At 35.5% G+C, this 24,686-nt stretch overlaps 4 protein-coding genes across 5 annotated transcripts; 2 read left to right on the top strand and 2 right to left on the bottom strand.

Annotated features, from left to right (window-relative positions):
- Positions 1–196: 196 nt before the first annotated feature.
- Positions 197–7,223, bottom strand: LOC110375151 (zinc finger protein 532). The gene is made up of 3 exons (XM_064043586.1): positions 7,100–7,223; positions 6,368–6,506; positions 197–2,861 (listed from the first exon to the last, which is right to left on the bottom strand). Exons 2-3 carry the CDS (start codon positions 6,490–6,492, stop codon positions 1,031–1,033), a joined length of 1,956 nt encoding a protein of 651 aa, XP_063899656.1. The 5' UTR covers positions 6,493–6,506; positions 7,100–7,223; the 3' UTR covers positions 197–1,030.
- Positions 7,224–8,728: 1,505 nt separating this feature from the next.
- On the bottom strand, positions 8,729–10,401 carry LOC110375152 (cartilage-associated protein). The gene has a single exon (XM_021333157.3). It carries the CDS (start codon positions 10,251–10,253, stop codon positions 9,123–9,125), a length of 1,131 nt encoding a protein of 376 aa, XP_021188832.3. The 5' UTR covers positions 10,254–10,401; the 3' UTR covers positions 8,729–9,122.
- A 1,340-nt stretch (positions 10,402–11,741) lies between these two features.
- LOC110375149 (cilia- and flagella-associated protein 161) lies at positions 11,742–14,417 on the top strand. Of its 2 annotated transcripts, XM_021333155.3 has the most exons (8): positions 11,748–11,964; positions 12,281–12,370; positions 12,638–12,710; positions 12,795–12,957; positions 13,211–13,295; positions 13,429–13,587; positions 13,701–13,790; positions 14,128–14,417. In XM_021333155.3, exons 1-8 carry the CDS (start codon positions 11,905–11,907, stop codon positions 14,230–14,232), a joined length of 825 nt encoding a protein of 274 aa, XP_021188830.1. In that variant the 5' UTR covers positions 11,748–11,904; the 3' UTR covers positions 14,233–14,417. The 2 variants fall into 2 exon arrangements, with proteins under 2 accessions (XP_049692210.1, XP_021188830.1); XM_049836253.2 differs by lacking the exon at positions 13,701–13,790 and having other exon boundaries at positions 11,742–11,964.
- A 1,121-nt stretch (positions 14,418–15,538) lies between these two features.
- Positions 15,539–17,417, top strand: LOC110375148 (cilia- and flagella-associated protein 161). Its single transcript, XM_021333154.3, has 6 exons — positions 15,539–15,700; positions 15,953–16,115; positions 16,255–16,496; positions 16,766–16,924; positions 17,103–17,192; positions 17,268–17,417. The coding sequence occupies exons 1-6, from the start codon at positions 15,614–15,616 to the stop codon at positions 17,361–17,363; spliced, it is 837 nt and encodes a 278-aa protein (XP_021188829.2). The 5' UTR covers positions 15,539–15,613; the 3' UTR covers positions 17,364–17,417.
- The last annotated feature ends 7,269 nt before the right edge of the window (positions 17,418–24,686 follow it).

Genomic DNA, 24,686 nt, shown 5'->3' with positions numbered 1-24,686 from the left:
AGTTTATCCATTACAACCAAACAAACAAAGTTTTCCTCTTTATAAAATTGTACAAAACTGAGCAGCTTATTTGATTGAATGGGCTACTTTTAAGAATTACTGGTTTTATGTTCTGGCTTGGAATTGGAACAGAATAAAATTCGTCTTTTACTTTCTTGTTTTAAAAGTTTTTAGGGTGTTGAAATAAAGACTGATATCATTAATAGTAATTTTTATTTTTTCAATTACACATTCATTATTAAAATAGACACTTGTTACTACTCAGTCGTAAAGATAATAATTACATACCTAAATATATTTCTGCTTATCGCCTGTCTTTGTTATTATTATTACATTGATATCTTAATATCAACCGAAAGAAAGAAAAAATGCCAACATCTCTGGATTTAAAAGTAAGATCAACCCGGCTTTCTCCATGAAAGATAGCTTTGTGAAAATTTCTTAACTAAATAAGACCTGCCTAGGAGGATCACCGCCTTATCTTCTGTTCAAGCTATGGTTGGAGCGAGAGGGATGCCGACGTCTCAATTGAGAGACCGCACCTCTCAACCCAGCCGCCGCTGTAAACGTGGGAAGCATCATGGGCACCGGGTGTCGCGAGACGAATCCGGGCCATTTTATGCGCGGATCTGCAGGCGGTGGGTTCTGGGTGGCTCACCGTCCTTCCGTGTGATGATGGTTTTAGTAAGCCAGTAAGTCTAACACCAGTGTAAGGCTGCCTGTCCACCGGAGCGGAGCTAGGCTGCGGAGTGGAGAAACTGAGTAATATTAACCAATAGATTGCACAAAATCTACGCTCTTCAATCCTATTGGTTAATATTTCTCAGTTTCTCCACTCCGCAGCCTAGATCCGCTCTGGTGGACACGCAGCCCAACCAAGAGGTATTGGGTTGCCCGGGTAACTGGGTTGGGGAGGTCAGATAGGGCAGTCGCTCCTTGTAAAGCACTGGTACTCAGCTACATCCGGTTAGACTGGAAGCCGACCCCAACATAGTTGGGAAAAAGGCTCGGAGGATGATGATGCTGCATTTCATTCACTCTTATTCGAATTGTTTTTCATTAAGAACGCCATACCGTGAACTCTGAAATGTTTCGCTAATTCTTCTGGACCTTCGAAGTCTTCTCGACAAATTGTGCACTGATTTTCACGAAGTGGCTCATTGGAAATAACTTCGCTGCTTTGGTACTTTATGAGAGCATTGACATTATAACAATTTTTTTCTTTAATATACTTTTCTACATCTGATATATCATGCTCTAACAACATGTGTTTCGAAAAAGTGGGTTTAACAACAAAACTTTGCCCACATTCCATGCACTGATAAGCCATGCATGGATCCCGATGAGATACCATATGTTTTTCTAATAATGGCTTTTGTTTAAAACCGTCTCCGCATATGTTACAAACGTATTGTTTGCCAGAAGCTTGACGCTCACTTGTTTGTGTGTCGAGCGGGACATGATCGGCCACCGAGTTTCTATTATATCGACGCCTCTGGATTCTTCTGGATATTTTCCTATCAGTAGTTTTTATGCTATCATTTTTGGTGCCTAAAATGTTCTGTTGAGATATGTATTTTGAAACATCAAGTCTCTTGAGGACTATTTTAGCATCCAGACACTTATGCGATTTATGAAGAGAAGCGTAATGTTTTTTGATTGCATTCCAGTCTTGAGATACGGTTGCTTTACAAATCCAGCACGTGATGCATGTATTGTTTTTTTCATTCATAACATCAAATTCCCCGGAGCACTCAAATGTGGAAGAACATTTGTATGGACATTCGTTAGGTAGATTGTGTATTTCATCATATTGACAACGGTAGGTGAAACTTCTCCGACACTGGTCACATCTTTTAACAACTCTATATATTCTTTTCAACTTCTTTGAATTCTTTTCAGACAGATCATTTTCATTCAAAATACTGTTTAAAATATTTGCCATGGTTTCATTTTTATTGTGATTTTCCATGAAGTGTTTAAGTAAAATGGATAAATCTTTAAAAACGACGCCGCAAGGCCAACACGGGTAAACGCAAGTGAGCTTGTGACTTTTCAAGTGGCTCTCCATGCGACTTTGCAACACAAATTTTCCTGGACACATTTCGCATTTGTAAAAGACGAGTGCTTTTGTGTCTGTTTGGTGGGTTTTTAAATGGCTTTGCATACTGCCTTCATTGAAACAAGCCACAACGCAGTACGGACATTTGTAAACTTTCTTCATGTGATACTCTTTCACGTGCGATTTGTAATCATTAGGATGGAAAACACGGCATTCACGAATGGAACAAGCTAATCTGGCTGTTGCCCGCATCATCTTAAAACCTTCACAATCATGGTTGTACGGATAATGTATATGTTTGTGAGCCAGCAAATGAGAACCGCACTCTGGACAGTAATATGGAGGACATTTTAAGTGCAAACGCAAATGTGTTCTCACTGCGCATGTAGTTGGCAGTGCGAATAAGCAAATAGGACATGAATAGACTTCGTTTGAATATTGCATGTAATGATCGGCTCGATCTTTATACGCGATTCCTGTGTTATCTAAAACTACTTTGCACTCCAAGCAAACTGTAGCATTTTGTGACGAGTTTCCCTGAGGTGTTGCAACGTCTACAATCTTGGTCGGGGTGGTTCGGGGTGGCGTAGGAAGAATCATGAAATTACTCAATGGTAAGGGTTCTATTTTTAAGTCAGTAACATTGATTGTCGCAGTTTTGAAAACGTGAGATCTTATATGAAACAGTAAATTACATCTATTGAAAAACGTTCTCGTTTGATTACAGTGCCGGCACATGTAAGTAATCTTCATAGATTGGCGATTGACGTGATCATGAAAACTGGATTCAAAGATGAACCTGTAAAAGATAGAAATAAATATGTTAATTGACTTGTCATAGATTTTATAATTGACTCATAAAAAATCACAGATCCTAAGTGAGCGTTCACACAATAATAATAAGTATAAGGAACGCGGTAACATTACATCCATAATGAACCATATAAATATAAACGATCCTGAAATTTTGACTTTTTGTGTGAACGCAGCACGCTTACAGAGAAAAATGTATACCTAAGGTACCTATATTAAAACCAACGACCCGTTCCGGTTTTGCACGGTATAGGTAGGTGTAAGGCATTAAACATAGGTCGGAATAAAGGTACCTACATATATCGGGTGTGTCGTTCCTAATCACATTAAATCCTATCAAATGTACTTTATGATATTCTATGACGAATTGTAAAAAAATACTTTTCGTCATATTTCGTTTTACATAATTTATAACATCATAATGTGTAGGTAAAGCAGAAATAAAGTTAGGAGTATTGGATGTTTTGACCAGTTTACAGCTGTCAGTTTTCAAGGGAGAATTTCAGTTGTTTGTGAATGACTTATAATATGGTGTTCTAATTCTCGTATATTTTTATTCTATTTACTTTGTTTGCAAAATTATTTTTATTTTATTTTTACTTACGTATTTAATTTAATGTGATAAGGTACGACACACCCGATATTTACTTGCATCGATCTTTCCGGGATTTTTAATATTTTGTATGAACGGGTTATGTTAAGAGGGGGATTACAACTACATATTAGGTACGTGCGAACTACTGATGTCCTCCTAGCTGACTATCGGCCTCGTCAGCTGTTCTCGTATAATGAGATCAGCCAGCTGTGCTGGACATATTATTGTGCAGACACAGGTGATCACCATTCCTTCACCCTTATGACCCGGTGGGACGGTAATTCGACACGAACGGAGAGAGAATGAGAGATCAGGTGCAGGTACGTATGCACAGGTGTATTAATTACCAACTTTTAGCCTTTGAGCTGCTTCGTGAATATTTCTAAAACCCGCGATTTTCGCCCAACCCAGAAATCGAACCCGAGACCGCGTGCACAGCAGCCGCGGTTGCGAAAGCTTGACCAACGAGAATTGTATGAAATCAGTGTAAGTACAGCCAGCAGGTCAACGTACCCGAATTTGTAAAATTTTACCAATCGAACTTAAACTTTATGACGACAGTAGACCATTGTGATAAAGTTGAAAGTCTAGTGAAGACAATTTGTCAGATTGAGGTAGGTTGATCTTCTGTTGTTGGTACATAAATAACTCTACATAAAACCGACTTCTGATTTTAAACAAGCTTTTTCCAGCGATTTTACCCCCGTCTCGGGGGTCGTATTCACACACCGAGAAAAAAATGGCGTTATTTTTATACATACTAGCACAATCTTTATTACCTAGGGTAGATACGCCAAATGTCGGCCTCCCCCCAAACTTCGGCCGTCTGTACATTTTCAGCTTGCATTCATTCAAAAGGTAATTAAGTGTCAGTTTTGCTCCTCGAATTGCAACCTTGATTTATACTCTATACGTACAAATCGTTACTATCCGATTCTGCCACTTACTCTTCTCACACTGAGCGTCAGTAGCGATTGCGCCGTTCAAACATCAAAACATGTAAAGTAGCTTACTCGAAGTGAAAACTCACATTTTGGGGATTGATATTAGAACGATAAAACATTTATTTATTTTTGTTTTAAGCTTGATTATCATTAATGGGTTATTTTTACTATATTTTAAGATAGTTTTTTTCAGCGTTTTGCGTATTTTTTCAAGGAAAAATAGGAGGCCGCCATTAGGACAACAGTTTTGACTTGAAACCGGATTCTCGGCCGTGGCCGACTTAAAGTAAATGCAGTCTATTTAATAAATTCCTATTGTACTAATTCCGTTGGCTTAACAAGAGAATTTGCAAAACTTATAGGCAAATAGATCTATTTGACGTTTAATAGCCTAATAACGGCCGGGGTGATATTAGTCGAATCTCGAGAAATAAGGTACAAGAAATAGGGGCCGACATTAGAAATATTAAAGATCGTAATGTCGACCAGCCTCGAACCCGAGCGCCACTATACAGGCTGATGAAAAAATACTTTTATGTTTTTTTCATTTTCTCTAAATTTTTCTCTCGAAATTATTTATTTATTATAATTTATTATATTGTAAAGAAGTTAAGTTTAAATGTATTGTAGGCATGTTTATGGTAGCTTTATGGTTTGGGACTTGCTATCTATTAAACCGATCTTATTAGTTTAAAAAATATAAATGGTTGGTCGTGAATACGACTTTTTTTGTTTAGGGAAAACAAAAAAATATTTTACTATTAAACAATTACAAATGTATACTTAGTATTATATTCGAATTCTGCCAAAATAAATCATGTTAATAATATTTGTCACTGCCTTAATTTGAAACACCCCATACCCGGCCGACATTTGGAAAAAACGCGACCGACCTTGGGCACTGAATGGCCGACTTTAGGGTTTTTCTGTTCTCGACGCATCTAAGCCTTATTACTTTTTTATTTTCGTAGAAATATCAATCTTATGCCTTTAAACATGAAATAGATTAATCAAACTATCCAAAACCGCATCAGAAACTATCTTTCGTTGGAAACTGACGGTGCTATAGCGAACCGCAGTCAGAAAATCGCTAAAGGGGCCCCTACATTTGGCGTATTTACCCTACTTTAAGTTTTGCCTTTAACATTCCCACATGGTTTCACTCGTGTTTCGAGGAAACCCAGATAAAAAGTAGCCAATAATAAAAAATGATATATGATACAGGCATGAGCTATTTTACTGTCAAATTGCATTAAAAAACCAGTCAGCCATTTTCGAGAAATGTAGTAGTAAATACACACACAAAAACTTTAGCTTTTTTACTGTGTATTAACTTTGTTAAGTAAACCTTTCTATGTAGGTATCTTGCATAAAATTACAGTACTTAACGTTAGTTCAAAACTCAAAATATCAGGTGTTCTGTGACTATTAGTTTAATTAAACTACTTAAAAACATGCACATCATCTAGTAGACGTTCTTTAAGCTTTACCTAGGACTATCTGCAAACTACCAGTTTACCATGAGCTTTTCTGATTCTTATCTACATCTATAATTCTATACTAATACAATAAAGAGAAACATTTAGTTTGTTTGTAAAGGCTCTGAAACTAATAAACTGATTTGAAAATTTATTTTACTTTTGAAAAGCTACTCTTCCCAAGTAACATAGGCTATATTTTAACTACAATAGTTCCCGCGGGACGCGGGTGAAACCGAGGGAAAACAGCTAGTCGAGTTTAAAAAAACATCAGGGCTAGCATTTGCGGTTATTACGGCACACAACTACAGCACATATTAATTTTTTCTTTAAGATTATATGACTTGCCAACATTGACTGTTTTATTCCAACCCATACCTGCTGAATCTTATCCTTAATAGACCATCCAACTTACAATTATGGAATTATAGTGTACAAATGTACCTAAATATATTTTTATTGAGAAAAAACTTACTTGTCACCACAGTCCGTACATGAAAATATTTTATGACCATCCACAGGATCTGATATCACATGGTTTGGAATTGCTTTTGTGAACAGGAGATTTTTTATACTCAGCTTGTCATTTGCCACATCCATTTTTATATATTTTTCTGAAAAAATATTTTAATTTTTAATTTAATAATAAACACATATTTTGATGATTTTTCTACGATTTTTACTTGAATTTATTTTATGCAGGTATCATAGTTAATAAATTAGGTATATCATGAGGTACATTAAGTTGGTTCCTATTACTATAATTGCAGTGCGAGTAAAAGTTATTTATTTTCTTACATCTGTCTAAGGAAAATACTTAATTGGACCGGACTTGGCACTCTATATATGTTATGACAATCATCCAAATTAATATACTACCTACTGATGCCTACATGGTATATGTACATAAGTAGACTAAGATATTTCTTAAAAGGAATGCAGAGGTCCTTTCTGTACTATGATTAAAGAACATTAAATTCATTGCTATTAAGGTATCCATCATTATTATCAATATACTTAGAAGATACATAGTAGCTATCTATCGACTACATCGTTTACCATATCCGGACAGGATATACAACATGCGCACAACAACGCAACCATTACGTATGGAACATGGCAATACCTATTGACTATTAGGTTTTTAAGTATACGACATTTGTGCCATAGCTAAAACCAAGTCCAAATCATGAAAATATTCCTTTACCTTGAATCTCGACTTTCAGTTTTTTCTAAATTATTCACAAACGACAGCTTTTATCCATTTTAACATCAATTGACAGAAACACAAAAACGCCCTCTGACGAGCTCAAGACGGGGAAAGTATCGCCAGTACTGAAAAATTTTTGGTGTTGCCAGTCAGTAGAAATTATACTCGAATGGTCTGCCAAATAATGATTCGATGGCATTAAATCGTATAATGATTGAAAGTAATACACATCTTATCATTTTGGGTTTGATAATTGCATAAATCTCAACATTGGAATCACATTTACCTACGCTGCTATCACGCTTTGTAGTTAAAAGTGATGATAAAAGTACTAATTTCAGTCAATAAAATAAAGATTGCTATAATAAACCTATTAACTATTCCTAATTTAGGAACTTTTACAGAAATAATTATTATTTCATAAAATATTATTTTAACAAAAAGAACTGTGTTACCATTTTTTGCACCCGCTGTGGGTTAGCAGCGTTGAGGGAGTGTCAGACTCTTACTGACTAAAAATCGTCGTGTTCCGTCGTAGTCCTTTAATGTATCAGGGCCGCGGTAACTCTTTCGAACAATCCCGCCATCCCGCAGCCCCGGCAGACCTTGGCCCTGTTGGGCCCCTATAAATAATTCCGCAACGTGGTGTTGCTATATGCTTTATAAAAAGTATCAATGATGGGATTGCTTGCTAAAATCATGTTAGTAATTTCCTTAAAAAAATAGGTTGGGAAATGAAATGAAATCGTTTATTTTGCAAGCTGGACATTACATCACTTTTGCACGTCGTTTTCGCTGGGGTCTCGGCATAATAATAGTCGGAATAATAAAATATGTTTTAATAGGTAGGTAGGTACTTGCTATCGGTGACCATGAGATGTAATCCGGTAGGTACTTAATGACCTTAAGATGAAAATTGCTATTCCCTCCTTGCGAAATATGTGGAAGGACAGCGCTGATGATGACATCTGTGTTATGGAATCGGACGCAACTTTGCGGAAATCCATTAAATAAAATGTTAGTAAAAATATGTAGTGTTCTCTCTGCGAGACAATAAATCGAAGGTTCGATGCAGGATGTTGTAATACTCCTATGCATATGCCCATGCAGAATAGGTAATCCATATGCACAATACACAGTTGACATGCAACCGAAGAACCTATGCTCGACACATGTTTCGCCCTTCCACGGGGCAACTTTAGGAGATGTTGAGTTTGTTTGTCGACACTAGCGCCACGTATAAAAGAACTGTGGTTTCACAGACTAGGTACACTTCAAAATCTTGCGCACAACTTTTTAGTACTAGCTTGCTACACATGATAATCTGTGTTTAGTACTGAAGACCTCCCCCAAATTAGGCGCACGCGTTCCTCGAGCGTGTTCGTGCTGCATTTTGGCGCCGTTTGCCCAGCGAGCGAGCGGTGGCGCTCAAGGGATTGCGACGCTCACGCTGCGCGCTCGCGGCGCCCGAAGGACACTTATGCCCAATGTGAGGTCAATTTAACACCTCTTCAGTGTGTGAAAAGAAAGATTTAACACGAACAAAACCAATGGTTTTCGAGATTAATTGATAAATAGCAAATAATATACTGACGTACACAGGTGTTGGTAGAGAAAGAAACCAGATTTTAAAATATGCATAGAAAAATTTAATAATTATTCTTTGGTCTTACAAAGTTATTAATTATGGCACTTTTATTTTATCCTTACTTACTAACAACGCACTTGTTACTTATGTAGACATGTACATAATTTTAAGCTTGTCTAAGCTGAAATGATAGCATTGTGCATTGCTTGTGTGATAAATGGGGTAGTGTGGAGCAGAATTCCACCTTAGATAAGCTGTAACTATAATTTAGTTTATTAATGTTTTTATAAAAATGCAAAAAAGGTAAAAAAATATATCAATATAAAATATGCTACTTCTTACTTGTTATTATTAAGATTAGGAACATCAAATTAGACTGAATACAGACTGTATCAATCAATAGCACCAAATATGGAAGTAGTATGTTTTAGACTACTTCAAAAAATTATAAGAGTTAAGAATGGAGTCAAAATCAATGTCATGCTTATGTCCTTGGTGAAAAAAGATCAGTATATTCTTTTCGTAAGTATCACGTTTCAAGTAATGAACTACTTCAGATCTCTGCACAAAAGCTTTTTTGTCAACTTGTTTACTATAAAATTTAATATTTTCAAGCATATCTTCATCTTCAGGCATCAAGGCCAAATAACTTGCAACAGCCTGAGCAGCATCATTCAGTTTCTCAAGATGATAATAGGCCACTTGCAGATAATTAAGCACATCAGCAATAAACTCCACTCCAGAATTATAATTGAGAGGTCTAAGCTTGTCTTGGCATTGTTGTCGGCAATGTAAGAGAGATGCCATATTATTTGACATGGTAATGACAAATTCTGCAGACCATTCTTGTCCGGGCTGCCTTTCACATTCTGCCCGACAATTGTTTTCTGATGCAAAGTAACCTTTTAAGACTTCTTCCATGTTTGCTGCAGTTTCACCCCAATTTTCTTGTTTGTATGATTTCTTCCCCAAGTTATACATTATAACATAGTCTTCACTCTCCATATCAATTATGTCATTCATGTCTACTTCCGGCTGCTCGATGTAGTATTTTACATTGTTTTTCATTGTTTCATCATTGGGATTGGCAACCAGGTATGTGTATGCAGCTGAGACAGCTTTTTGAAACATGCGTTGTTGGAAATAGCATACATGTAGATACTCATAAGGTTTCTTGGACTGCATATCATGAAGAGTAGACTCATCAAGTGTTTTATTTAGGTTCATATTAGCAAACTCTTTATCTTGACATCTATTTAAACAGTCACGCTTATTGAAATACATTTCGAATATACTTAGATCATCAATATCTTCTTTAACTTGGGATTCATAAACTTGTGAGTTACACTTAATTCTACAGTTTATTACAACAGACTTGTATAGTTTATACAAATGTAAAGCTTCTTCAAATTTTTCAATACACAAGGACCATCTTTCGTCCGAGTAAGCTTTTATACCTTTTTGAAAAGTTTTATCCAGTGAAGTTGGTGTGATACAAACACCAATTTGTATTCCACACATAAAAACTGATATAACCATTAAATAAACCTTCAGCGATGCCATTTTTACTCAAAAACAGGACACAACGAATTAATACGCGTGTGTGCTAAAATACAAACGAAATGATGGCAAACTGCCTCATTGCCAAAAAATAATGTGCCGATGAACTTTGATGAACTTTCAACTTTGACAATTGACGACATATTAAAAAGATTATAAACGTCAACAGTCGTCGCTATCATAAACAAGAAGTCTCCTCAACTTTTTTTTTCATACACATAATTAAAATCTTTAAAATCTTTGATTTCAATTTCAGGATTCCAATCCAAACTCTGAACAGCGAAAGCGCAGTCCATGTTTACCCCGCAAATGAGCGGAATGTTGTCACGTATATAACAATAATAATTAATATATTTTTTTAATGTAACGAAATACAACTGTCAGAAAAATATGTGCTTGCATAAATAACTGTTGTCCTGCGGAAAACTATGACTTGCTTTAAGATCATATAATATTTTGTTAATTTTTATGGTTTCTGCATCTCGTATACAGGGAATTTCCCACTTGCCAGATTACTATTTACCTCTCAATTTTTTTTTGTAAAGCCAATTTTGAATATGTTGAGAAATGTACATTTTTAACTTAAAATGGTTTGAAGGTGTTGTAAGAGCAAGTGGTTTCCCTAGCTGATGCCTAGATGGCGCTGATCTTGGTACGTTACTGGAAGGAACAGGAACGTCATTATCCGAATGTTTTTGAAAACCAAGTTACTTAAAGGGCTAGGCGCAATGTTTTTTTTAACCTTACAAAGGCCCAGTCACGTAGTAGGTACAACGCCATCTATCATTTTCTTGGAAACAATTTTTTTTTTAAGAAAACCTCTCATTGTCTACGTATTTAGTTGGCAAATTAATATCTCTTCTCTTAATTATATAACTCAAGAACGGGTTCACCTATACAACAAAATAATTAGGCCTTTTTTGGACTTTTTAGTACCTAGATGGTTTATGTGAAGTTTGCACAAAATCGTTCGAGCGGTTTTTCATTATTTATCACATTTTACGTAGCGAAGCACGTACTGGGCATAGACGTAGTGCCTGGGTTGCTAGTATATTTTTGGAGTGTAGGTGTAGGTAGTATTGTAAGTGAAGCTTAAAACTTTTTAAAGCAAAATTGTATCGCGGTGTTTAATACAGATTTTGTATTTATTTTCCCTTTTTTGGAATTTGTTGTTGCTTATCCTTGATCATAATGAGAGGCTGAATGGACACCTTTTTTAGAAATCCCAGAATGATACCTACATATTGGTAAAAATCAAAATTAGCCTTTGTAGGAAGAAATGTGTAAGGAGTTATTTGACGAGAGTAATATCCAATAATGAGTTGGCGTAGCAAGCATTTTGCTACGTAAACTCTATGCTATTGCTACGATCGCCTACGTGGCGAAGTACTCGTCAACAAATGCTACGCTTTGAAAAAAGTTTTTAATGTTTCTCACTACCGCGACCGTAGACAAATAAATATGTCATGGTCATGAAGGTCAAATGTTAAAGTATTCTTCACTTTGGGTGATACATTTTACATACATCAGTTTTCATGACAAGTTCATGTTGAAATTTTAAATAATACGCAATTTTACCGTAACTTAGTTTATTATCATGATTAAAATCAGCTACACATAGTTAAATGGTTATATGAAATTTTAATACTTAATTATGAATTACAGTAATTCAGTATTAATTGGAAACTGGAGCGAGGAGAGATTAAAGAACGAGGTAAGCTAAACCTAAAATAATGAATGAGTAACCTGTCGCTAACAATTTGCCGATCGTTTATTGAGTTCGACCCTGTAGCGTAGAAGTAATAGGCGTGTTGATGTCTTGGTCAGTGAGTCGTCTTAGTCGTGCATCTACAACCAAGAGAGCATTAAAAACTACCATTCTGAGACCCATCGTTTTGACACAAAGTGAAGACACCCTGAACGGTTGTTACTGAGATTACGGAGAGCACCTAGGTGCATCTACTATATACCTACTATAGAATTTTCTAGTCTGGTTTGTTAAACAGCATGTTAATGTATTTTTGTTGCAGTATGAATTTAAACTATTTCTCAGAAAACGTGACAGGCGGGAACTATTACTACAAAGGTCTAGAACGTTGTTCAGCAATCTACTGAGAGAAGTATGTATTTTACCTACTAGTTTCCTAATTATTGTAACCTATTATTGGTTGTTTTATAAACGTAAAAGTTTGAAGAAATATGTAGTTAACATCGTAAGAAAATAATTTGCAGTTGTTTGTTGATTTAGCAAATTAGGCCCGAAAGAAAGAGAACCAGATCTCTGGTCAAAACAGAGACAAAATACGGTAAATCTAAAGCCCTTCTTCAAAAATTATAGCGTTTTTGTGGCATTAATAAATAGGTAGGTAATTTTTATGATTTCGCAGAGACCTTTGGCAATAAGTGGTACTTACGTTCAATATGGATTTAATGTACAAGTAGTCGCGTCGGATATGCCAGGTATAATATTACAACCATTACTGCATTACGCTACAATGATTCAGAGTTACTTTGGATTTGAGTTGCCATTCCTTATTTTGTTAGCGAAAGCGAAGATGGCGAACGGCAAGCAGCAATACGGGTTGGCCATGTCGATTCTGGTGCGGGAGCGGCAGGTGGACTATGTGCAGAATATATGCGATGGTTGTCTCATGACCATGTCGCCTATCGTCACGCCGTGCTGTCGGAACACTTTCGTTATCATTAGGTAACAAGAAGTCTTATTGGGGAATCGCCTAATTTTGTCCTATAATGTTCCGATTTTTGTTTCGTTTTCTAGAGCTGCATAAAATTTTCTCACGTTAAAATGTAAATCTTGTTAGAATTTCGTGTCAAGTGAACTTTTGAGCAAGACACGCATGTTTTTGCCTCTGACATGTAGCTAACACATTTCATCGGAGCGCCTATGTTTCATTATGATATGAGCTCTTTACTTTACAAAGAATTCCTTTTACTTCCAGTGCTAAAAATGAACAAGTTCGCGGGAAGGAAATGAAATATGGTGATGAATTTCTGTTGAAGGCTGAGAATTATGGAGAGCCTGAGGTTAATTTATTTGAATAGAGCTATGATTTTGAGAAGGGTTCGCGGCTTAGTAGTAACTGCATCGTGAGCTTTGTGTAGGTACCTTTGTTTGTTTTCACGTAGTAGTAGAACAGTTTTAACGTTTGTTTGACAGGCAGCTCCACTGTACGTGAGGTACTCGCCGTCCAGCTCGCCCGCTCCAGCAGACCGCATGCCGATGCGGCTGAGCACTACAAAAGACAGCAACTGCCGGTTCACTACCATGCCGCTTTTGCCATGCGATCGGCTTGAAGGATTAGGTAGCCCTGTTAAGGTATTTTTTAGCTTTTCTTTACTTAGCTATTTCTATATTCATTAAGGGTGTAAATGGAGTTACCAATGGTTTGTAGAGAAATTTATAACAATATAATTCGTAATATTTTTTAGACTGGTGCCAAGCTTGTCATTAAAAACTGTGTCGCAGACAAGAGTTTATGCGTCATGAATCAGAATTGGATGCAGACATTTTTTGGACCTGTGAGTTAAATCTAACATTGCCAAATATCTACATTAAATGTATCTAGGTACTTTTACCTTGCAACCACGAACCTTATGTGGCTCCACATTTTTTTATCATTCTATGAAGTTTCCCGTTTGACCACTTTCAAACTAGCGGATTTTATCGCGCGGTTTTTCTATCCACGACTCATTTCCCTCGAAAAAAAAAAAGATTTCTATTGTTATCGCATAAACAGGTAGCTACCTACATTAATTGATACATCCGTAAAGCCGAGCGGAAAATCTGCTAGTGTGAAAGCTTTTTTAAGTAATAGCTTTATGTATTTCTACAAAACACCTCTCTCTATGTTAACAGGAGTGTGGAGTGACTTGCCGTAACTACATAGATATTCACGGAAGATATACTGCGGAAAATGTGTTCACTTTGGTCAGTGATGTCGAGACCAAAACCAAAGATTAGTTGAATATTTACTAATTATTGTTAAATGTTATTGTTTTCACGAATGGTTTTTGAACTAATTAGGTACTACTTATGTTTCGTGCTTTTTACCATTTGTAATATTTCATTAGGTTACTTTTGCTTGTTAATTTATTGTATTTGTGTTAGTGGATACGGTTTCGAAATAGAAACTTGGTGTTGACTGTTCTTGGTGTTTTATTATCAGGACGAAGCATCAAAAATTGGACTTAAACACACACACAACATAAACTAAATAGTCTTACTAAAATTTCATTCATTTTTTTGCAGATAAATTACGTTCCTAATTAATGCTGAGACTTCGTTTAGGATATAATTTTGAATGAATTAAATCCATATTGAATCACATTAGTGGATTGCATTACAGACCTATCAGAACTTGATACGTATACCCTGTAATAAATGATTGGGTACTGGTATTAATTAATTTCGCTCATTATTGTGTACATAGCTATTATAGTCTGACTAATTAGATCTGGATATAGTCAATGGTTTGACTAGTACAAATTGGACAACGGATTGGACGGATGGATGCCTGAACCGAAATGTAGGTAATAAAATAAAAATGGGCAAATTCAATTCAAAATCAACAGTACAGAAATATGTATTATAAATGCCTGAAGTATTATAAGAATATGTCTGTACTTCTTATAAAATATAATTTTATTGTAACAACTTATGCTTACTTACTTTCCGTTTCGTTTACTTCATATCGAACGAAGCTTTTCAATTAATGTTTTATAGTAAGATATGATCCCCGTTTAAAAGATATTTTTGCATTTAAAATATGTCAAGGAAGTACCTACCTAAGTATATAATGGATTATAATACATAATTATATTAAATTAACACCGTAACACTTCGGTTAGGTACACGCGTTGTTGACGTTGTTCCCACTACGTCCCAAATTCTTACGGCATCCTTGGCTTTTGGTAAAGGCGGCTATGTGCCTGTTATACTATCTACGCATCGTTGATTCCACCGCCTTCTGATCGTTAGTGGTTACCACCTAACCACAGAATATGAATACATAGGTACAGTAAATGGTAAATCTTATAGGGCCTGTTGCAATTTATATCTTCTTTCGTTTTGTACTAATTTAACCATTTTTTTTACACTACTGCCCTACACACTGATGTAGGGCTTGCCCAGGAGCTTCGATAAATGAGTTCTGGTTGAAAAAAAGTTTATAATAAAATGGACATTAAGTAAGTCCACAGTAAAACCTCTTTTTTTGACAGTTTGCGTCATTTGAAATGTCTTTTTTTTTCAATCTTTGATCTATGCATTGCATTAGTGTTTTGAAAGCGCGACAAACTTTCTTTGTGTTTTTTATTGCATAATTACATATTAATTTACAAAAATGTCTTCGATCGAAGCTGATAAAGGTATTGTTTATTGCAACAGAGTTCGCGTCGGCAACTGGTATGAGGCGGCCACATTGGAAGAGGTGAACTTTATCTACATTTACTACGTTACATAAAGATGAACTCACTTTAAGGGTTTTGTACCTTATAAGCTCGGGTTTTTTATAAGAGCACTTTATTGTCCGTCTGTCACGACCCTTTATTTCAGCAGTAATTGATGGGATGGGAAAAAAAACATAATGTAGCCCCGAAATTCCTGAACTATTTAGAATGATAGAATTCAGAACAGTTTTTTAAATTGCTTCCCCATGATGTAATAAGTTGATTTCTTACAGTACAAGCTCAACATATTCCTTGAGCAAATGAAGAAAGGCGATCTCATGCTGGCGCGGTTCCGAAAGATGTCCGAGAATCTGAATAAGCCTACCATACTGACTCAGTCATCGGGAAGCATCGCCTTTGGATCGAAAATATCATTGCTAGCGCCGCACGTACCTTGTAATTACATTAATTTTTGTACTTGGACTGTTACTTTTGTACCTTGGTTTTAATATAGTGCTATAAAATAACTACCTATAAAAAGAAGAATAAATTATAACTACTATTAAAAAGTTAAAGATATTAACTCCTGTTGCAGCCACGGATCCCCCCGTTGAAGGCAAGACAGGTCTTCTCTTGGGCGGTCGCATTTCTTCAAACGATATAACGTATTCACAAGAACTAGAGGACGGTTGCTCTGTCGTGGGACTACCCTATACTGAACCCGCTGAAAGACACACCTTCGTAATAACCAGCGCCGACTACTGTGACCGTACAGGCGAACCCTTGAAATATAATCAGGAATTCCTTTTAACACTCTCCTCATCTCTCAAGAAAGAGGTATCGATGGGTTTTTTAGTTTTCACTTCGTCTATATTCCCCAGATCTGAGATTAGGACCTCTTCATCAAAATCAGTTTATCCAATAAAACAGAAAACCAAGAATAACAAAACAAGGAAAACAAAATTTGCTAGGATCCGGAAAAATTTAATCTTGAGATGAGAACCATACATTTTGTAAGGGACGAAAATTCCATTCATGTCAATAAGCTCTGTCCCTTCTTATATACCTGATACGCAAGTTTTTGTGAAAGGTGCGTTGTGTTTCAGCCCTTATACATAAGGTATGATCCGGATCCTGTCCCGGGCTTGTGCGGTATGTTTTCACTATACCTGAGCAAGCATTTTGTGTCCAATACGCGATGGAGAGTGTTGCCTATCCAGCAACCCAATATCACTAGGTTTGAACAAGAAGGCACACACATTATGGTAACAACTTCTCATAATATGATTATTCAAATAAGAAATTACGTAGTCCATTATTTTTGTAGGCTATTATGTATTTACCAAGCATCAACGTAAATTACAACTTGTAATATTTCCTTTGATATTAAATACGAGATCCTTAAAAGCCGGAATTCAATTAACGTAACGTCTTTATTTTCAGGTCAACAAAGATATCGTTATAAATCATTGTTCTACAAATCGTAATTTAGGCATTAATGTGGGCCATTGGGCTATGGGATTCTATGGAAAAGTTAGTAATAGACGCCAAATTTGTATTTGACGTGAAAAGATTTATTTTGAAATAATTAAATGGATTTAATTGCAGGTTTGCGCCCCTCTGATAAAAACATGTCTCGACGTTTATGGACGGGAGTTACCAAATAATATTTGGCAAATTCACATACCGATACCCAATCAATAAGATTAGTACCTATATTCACCGTTCAAGTTTTACAAATTGTTGGTTCTATTTCTTTCAAATGACAGATTTTCACTTATAATACCACAAGAGCTTCAAAATTATCGGGTATTTCCCGATAGGTTCGTTGCAAACAAATGAAGGAGTCAAGTTTTTCAGGTTAAAAAATCACGAGCGCGAAGCGCGAGTGATTTTTCCTGAAAAACTTGACGACTTTATTTGTTTGCAGGGAACCTTGAGGGAAATGCCAGATAATTATGAAGCTCGTGTGGTATTCGGGAGATTATTTTTCCGTCCCAAATGTCGGCCACAACCTGTCAGTTTGACGTAGCAACGACCAGAGAAAATATTCAAAAAAAATTATCAGTATAATACCATGTAGGTTGTACCACGTGACGTCGAATGGTGCAAGTCTATTGGTCGATATTTGGGTCGGAAAAATAATCAGGTAAAAAATCGAATTAAAAGTGAATATTTGATACATGAATCGTTTTGTTATTGTTTATCTTGATTACATTAACATAATAATATATCTGAGTGTAGTAAGCGGTGAAGTAGGCCCCTCCTTGCGATGAGTCGCGTGGCGCGTCGTCAGGACACTCAGCGTTCGTTATTGTCTCGTTTATTATACAGCTCGCCATCTGAAGTCTTCGAACTTATTGCGTCTACCTTCCTGAGCATGAATAAGTCATACCCTTCGTTATAAGAATTGCTCTAAAACACCATCGTCATGAATATCGGCCGGAACAGGTTTTTGCGAACCAATTTTTGTTATTAGGTTTAGAGAGAAAAATATTAGGAAAAAATGTTTTAGTAACGCACTTACAAAACTAATTCGAATTAATGTCTATTGCTATTGCTTTTATTTGAACTCATTAACGAAGCTAGTGTAATTAACACATCTTAGTGCGAATTTAAAAAATTCTTAAGAAAAATATGATTAAAACGAGCTTCCACGAGTTCATGCTATCTCTTCTTTCATTATGAAAATTTTCTGGAAAATGTCTTCCAACCGAGATATTTGATATACCTGTAATTATAATTGAAAAAAAGTAGTTTCCTTAAACATCAAAAGTTCAGGTTAACCGAAATATATTTTTAATCACTTACAGGCTACGAATAATAAGTAGCTATATCCTATAGGTTATTTTAAAACTAAAATACAAAGTACAATATTTTCAGAAGGCTCCAATAATGAGCGTTTTTCATTGAATCTCAAGTTCAATTGAACTGAAACATGTCTGTTGGACGAAGTTTTGTTAAAAAGATTCGCCCATTGAGGCTCTCTTATATTTTTTTTCATTATCTAGTCCTCGGTTGTGAGCTTTTCCATTTGTGAATTGAGATTGTTATTGAACCCAAATCCTTACTTTCTTGGAAATCCTTGCTTTTGCAGCAAGTTGTCTCAAACTTTTTTGTGTCATTGTTAATGGTTTTTCATTGGGGGTCTATAGTACACTGTTTTTGTTTACTCTCTTAAAGTTCATTGATCTTATGAAAATAGTTTGGACTTTTTAAGACTTATCTCCATTGAATGTTTTGCTACTTAGGTATAAATTTCTACTTCTTCATATTTTGTTGTACGGGATAAACACGTCTTGGAAACGAATACAAAAATTGGAAGGGTATCTATAAAATAGGCTTATCACGGAACGTCGAGCGATATTTTTGTACATTATCCCATCCACATGTCATTTGAATAAGTTACGAGTAGGTTTAGCCCTTCTTATTTTATTTTGAAGTGGCTTTATATCCTAAACACTTTGGACTAGGATTTATTAAATTGTTCGGGTGCCGCAGTAAGCTTTCAGGGATCCGCCAAGCGTATATTGTAACATGTATTTTGAACGTAACGACCTAAAAATTAAGGTAATATTTATGGACATTTTGTTGTTGTTATTAATTAAATTTCATTACTTCAATAGGGTTCTGTATGTGGTGAAGGTGTCACACGTTCCTTGAGTTCACTGGAGCAGAATGTTTGAGGTATTATGAAAATTTAATTAGTCTGCCTCCTCGTCGCTTCTGTAAGTTTACGCATGTAGAATTCGTAATAAAGAAGATGCAGTTATATTGTTAGCTGTAAACTAAGACAAACACTGCTTCTTAGGAAAGTTTAAAAGGATATTGTGTTTTCACAGCGCATTTACTCTTCAGCTTCAATTTGTAGACTCAATAAAAATTGTATTACAGGGAGGAAATTAATATAATGGTATGTGATCCAAAAAAATTATTATATTTCCATAACTTTGAAATAACAATTAATCACAGATTAAAATTGTCGATAACAAGCACTGAAACATGCGCAATGCGTATTCTTTTGTTAAAATTCAATTCAACGTACTTAAAATCTTGACTAGCCACAAAGTTTCCTCGTCGCAGATACTTATCTAGCGCTGTGAAAAGGCAAAGGGGAAACTAATCTCCTTTAAGAGCGGTGGTGGGTCGTGCGAGGCGGACAGGTCAGTCAGGTAGGATGCGAGGCACGTCCCTCTCGCGACTGTTGCGTCGTTTGCTTGCACACATGCCCTTTGTGACGCCCGAGCCGCGCGCCCGTCTCTCTCGGGACCTGCAATCGAGTCGTTTGAGTGGCCTGTTTCCTATTTCGTATCAGTGATAATGGTATCAGTTCGCCACAGACTGAGAGGTTATTGGAAACCATGTTTTTGTCAACTGGATATGTAGGTTCTCAGATATGTAATACTATTATCGATTTTAGGGGGTTTGTTGAGGTCTGCTTATAGTTGTAATTGAAAGACACAAGCTTTTATGCTAAAAAGGTCTTAAAATAAGTAGTGAAAGATGAGTTATGAAGTATTTTCTTGAAAAACAGTATAAAGGTTAAAGCTATTAGATGAGAGCGAAATACAGCAGAATTTCGTCAAAGATTATTTCATTTGTATCGCAGTAGCGGTATCAGGCCCTCGAGTATATTTACCGCTGGAAGTTATCTACCCTCCAACTGAATTATGGTTCACTACAATAACCAACCCCCAAATGTAGCTGACTTTTCACTTTGTTTAGGTACAGGGCGCTTTGTCTTGTTTTATCGTGCGTAATGTACTTACACAATATTCTGTCCTCTTAAATGGACGATGTTTTATATTTAGGAATTATTTAACCGTATGGAACCATTTTTAAAAGAATATTTTATTCGAAACTATTTGTGTCTATTTGTGCAAGGCATTTAATTAAATATTATTTGGTAACACTGCTCACCGTAAATGGAAGTTTGCATCACGAAACAATGTATTTTCCAAGACTTCAAGGAAACTGCTAATAAAGGCAAAGGGAGTTCACGGAACGCCCGCTGTTAAACACGACTTTGAAACATAATATTAATTTATCAGAATAAACAATAGCTTTCAGTAAAGCTGCAATTACCCAATATTCACCTCGGTTCTCGTCTACTTATCTCTGCTCAGTGTTCGAGCAATTTCTGCGGAACGACATTCATTACCGCCCACAATAGACCCGATAACAATTCTAAAAACTCGTCACAGAGAACAAAGGTTTATCATTGCGACAGAGCACTTCATGCTCGGATCGACAGTCAGCTTCGGGTGGATTACCTACATGTACGTATTCCAAATCCTAAGTACCTCCCCGGCTTTTATTAAATATAGGCACAAGTGAGACACGTGTAGGGGATTTATGACGGGAATACAAAACAATTGTCGATAGTTCTACTATAGTGCAGTCATTGAAGCATTATTGCAACGATTTTTTTTACTGTGAACCGATTTGCATGAAATTTTGGAATTAGGTTCATCTTACCCTTAACTTTAAAAGTGAAAATGATTTGAACTCCGCCACCCCCCCCTGGGGATGGTTGACACCCCTTCTTTGGGGTGAATATTTTTTTGCAAAATAACCTCGGATATCGATAGAAGACCTAATTTTAAGCTAAAGTTGTCTTTAAAGTTTTCAAAAATATCCAATACTTTTCAAGTTATTGGCAATTGAAAATTCGCAATTTTTTCACGTTTTTCATCGGTTTTTTGCAAATATCTGCAAAAATATAGGTTTTATCGAAAATTTATAAAGAACAAAATTGTAGCAGGTAAAACAACGAACAATTTGTTTTTTTATAAAAGGTCCTAAGTGCAATATTAAGCTAGATATTAAAGATCAAAGCCGTTTTTTATTTTGTCTGAAATTTAATCGTTGTGGTCAATGCCATGTAGCGGCGAGTAGATGCATTTTATACATTCTAATACAAATGGGTTTTGTAGTGCTTGAAATAAGCTTTAAGATGAGCACTATTAAAAGTCTTTTGCACGTAAAATAAGTGAGCTGTATTGCAAATAAGGGGAGCATCTTATATTTTTTCTTTTAAATCAATGGGTTTCATAAGTGCCATTTCCACCAAAATTAAAATTAATCGTATTCCGCCTAGGATTAACTTTATTATGAAGAGTTTGATAGATAGTATCAGTTTGGCTGCTTCAGGACAGATATTTTTCAAAAAAGTCACGATTAACGAAAAAAACTAAATTTCAAATTAAAGAAAACCCACTTGTTTTTCATAATATCTCAAAATTACGACAGATACGTATAAAAGTGTACTGATAAAAAAATAGGTATTTTTCTGACAAACAATTTGGTTTATTTGTTTTTTCTGTCGAACAAAAATTGACGGAGATATGATTGTTTAAAGAGCGCGTGGCAGCGCAATCACAACCTCTCTTAAGCCCTTTAACCCTTCACCGTTTTAGAAAAAAGTTCTTTACTATATATTGCAATGATGGATGTTGTAGCTCTCTTAATTACTTTTACAGTGGTTTTTTATAAATTGTGATAGCATGAAAATTGAAGGAGTTACGGTCCAAAAACTTGTCAAATTTTTTCTACTTAGTAACTGAAAACTTCGGAGTGTCAATATTTGGAGCAATGTGAAAGTAGGCAGTATAATAAAGAGTCACAACTATTGTAATGTGTATATATGTCACCGGAAAATAATAAAACTGGTAAATTGATCAACTTACTAAAATAATAGATGGCATAAACTACGTCGATTAAATTTCAGACAAAATAAAAAACGGCTTTGATCTTTAATATCTAGCTTAATATTGCACTTAGGACCTTTTATAAAAAAACAAATTGTTCATTGTTTTACCTGCTACAATTTTGTTCTTTATAAATTTTCGATAAAACCTATATTTTTGCAGATATTTGCAAAAAACCGATGAAAAACGTAAAAAAATTGCGAATTTTCAATTGCCAATAACTTGAAAAGTATTGGATTTTTTTGAAAACTTTAAAGACAACTTTAGCTTAAAATTAGGTCTTCTATCGATATCCGAGGTTATTTTGCAAAAAAAATATTCACCCCAAAGAAGGGGTGTCAACCACCCCCAGGGGGGGTGGCGGAGTTCAAATCATATTCACTTTTGAAGTTAAGGGTAAGATGAACCTAATTCCAAAATTTCATGCAAATCGGTTCACAGTAAAAAAATTCGGAGGTTAGACCGTATTTTTCGCTTCAATGACTGCACTACTAGGTGACCTTTGAAGTGTTAAGGGAAATAAAATAAGGACCGAACGGCGAACTTTGACCGTTTATTGTCAGTCTAGATAAATTGAATAGAGTTCGTGGAATACGCTAGTCGAAATATTCTAATTCTCTGGGAAATAAAATTAGATGAATATTTGAGATGGAAGATAAGCTTAGTTGTACTTGAATGTGGTTATCTAAGAACAACAGATGGAATTTAAGAGTTCTGAAAATGTTAAACAGAGCTTACGGACTCGATAGCAAATCGTAGCAATTTCTCGTATTGAAAGGTTTATCGAAGCGGTTCGATATCGACAGCATTTTATCGAATACGCTTTATTATTTAAGTATATCGATTGCTATAAAAAAATAATGAAAGCTATATATTATTGTATTGTCAACTAGTTTCAATTATTTTGCGAAACAGAATTGTAGGTAGGTCTAAAACATTAAAAGGAAAATAAAATAATAGTTGTTGCTGGAAAAAGCAATTTGAGTTGTTTTAATAATACCATTGTCTATTTGATATAACATTTGTCAGAATAAAATAATTGTTTCAGAGCAAAACTGTAAAGTTTTTGTTAGGAATCGTTGGTTGTTACAGTTGTTCGTCGTCGGTAACCTTTCCCACGTGAATAATTCATAGCGTCGAGTTTCACAATAACATTTGTTTATAGTGTGGGCCGCTGAAATCATTCGGAATGTATGTTTTTAATCGACATGTGTCGGATCAAATTGTGGCTCTCTCGCAAAACTATTGATATCTTGAAATAATAAAAATGCTTCATTCGAAATAAATTAATTTGTTTCATAAGACAAAATAGCAGCAGTTATGTATTTTTAATGCTTACTGTAAGCTTCGGATTAATTAACGGGACATTGTTACCTAAGTAAGGTAATTTCAGTCTAATGCCACCGTAATTTGAGAAGAAATGGAAGAACGAAGGCTACGAAACATTAAACCGGATTTTAAGTAGACACTCGACTACCTAAAAAAGACGGAGCATTAAAACGCAAAATTAATTTATCTCTAAGCAAAGAGATATTTTTAACTTTTTCTTTTCGTAAAAAATAAGGATATGCCTCGAATGCGAATTTACGAAAATGTTTCCGAATAAAATTTGGAATAACTGTAAAAGGACGATCATAATTTGCATGCAGGTGATCATCTTTAGAATAATTTCAGCCATCATTAAAACTTATGACGCGGAAGGATCGAGTCAAGCCACACAAGAAAGCTGAGGGTTTTACACAATTACGTATTTGGGAGAAAGTTACAATATTCATCTTTTAATGGAGTATAATTCTCAAAGACAAAGATAACAATAGAGTCGAGATATTCAGCGCGTCTGAAGTAACGGAAGATATTTATTTACGCTGTCTGTTAAACATTTCGATTGTTAAATCTGCTTCAGCTTGACAATGTATAAAAGCTTTAATTTTTAAAAACCCATTATTCTGCTAAATGACTATGATAAATGTATTTTTATTTTCTTCTTTGAAAAACGTCACAGGTAATCTCGTCGGTCTCATCATGGGCGTGTTCACTCCACTCGGCAATATTTTTAGATGTTAATAAAAGCAGGGCATTTCTCAGACAAGTAATTTTTGTGCTCCACAAAAGCTTCAATGCGGCAAAATATTCTAGTTGTAACAAGGTGAAATGGCGTCTTCACAAGCTCAACCTGAAAAAAATATGCTATTAGAATACAATACACAGCAACGGCTTTAAATAAAATGTAAATTGCGCTCTTAGCAAATGTTATTCATAGAACAAGGGAAACTTCATTTATATTCAGTAGAATTACTTGTGGAGCGTTACGCAAAAC

Source organism: Helicoverpa armigera, chromosome 3 (assembly GCF_030705265.1).
Source record: "Helicoverpa armigera isolate CAAS_96S chromosome 3, ASM3070526v1, whole genome shotgun sequence".
Classification (NCBI taxonomy): Eukaryota; Metazoa; Arthropoda; class Insecta; order Lepidoptera; family Noctuidae; genus Helicoverpa; species Helicoverpa armigera.
This window is presented reverse-complemented; position numbering and strand designations above follow the sequence as displayed.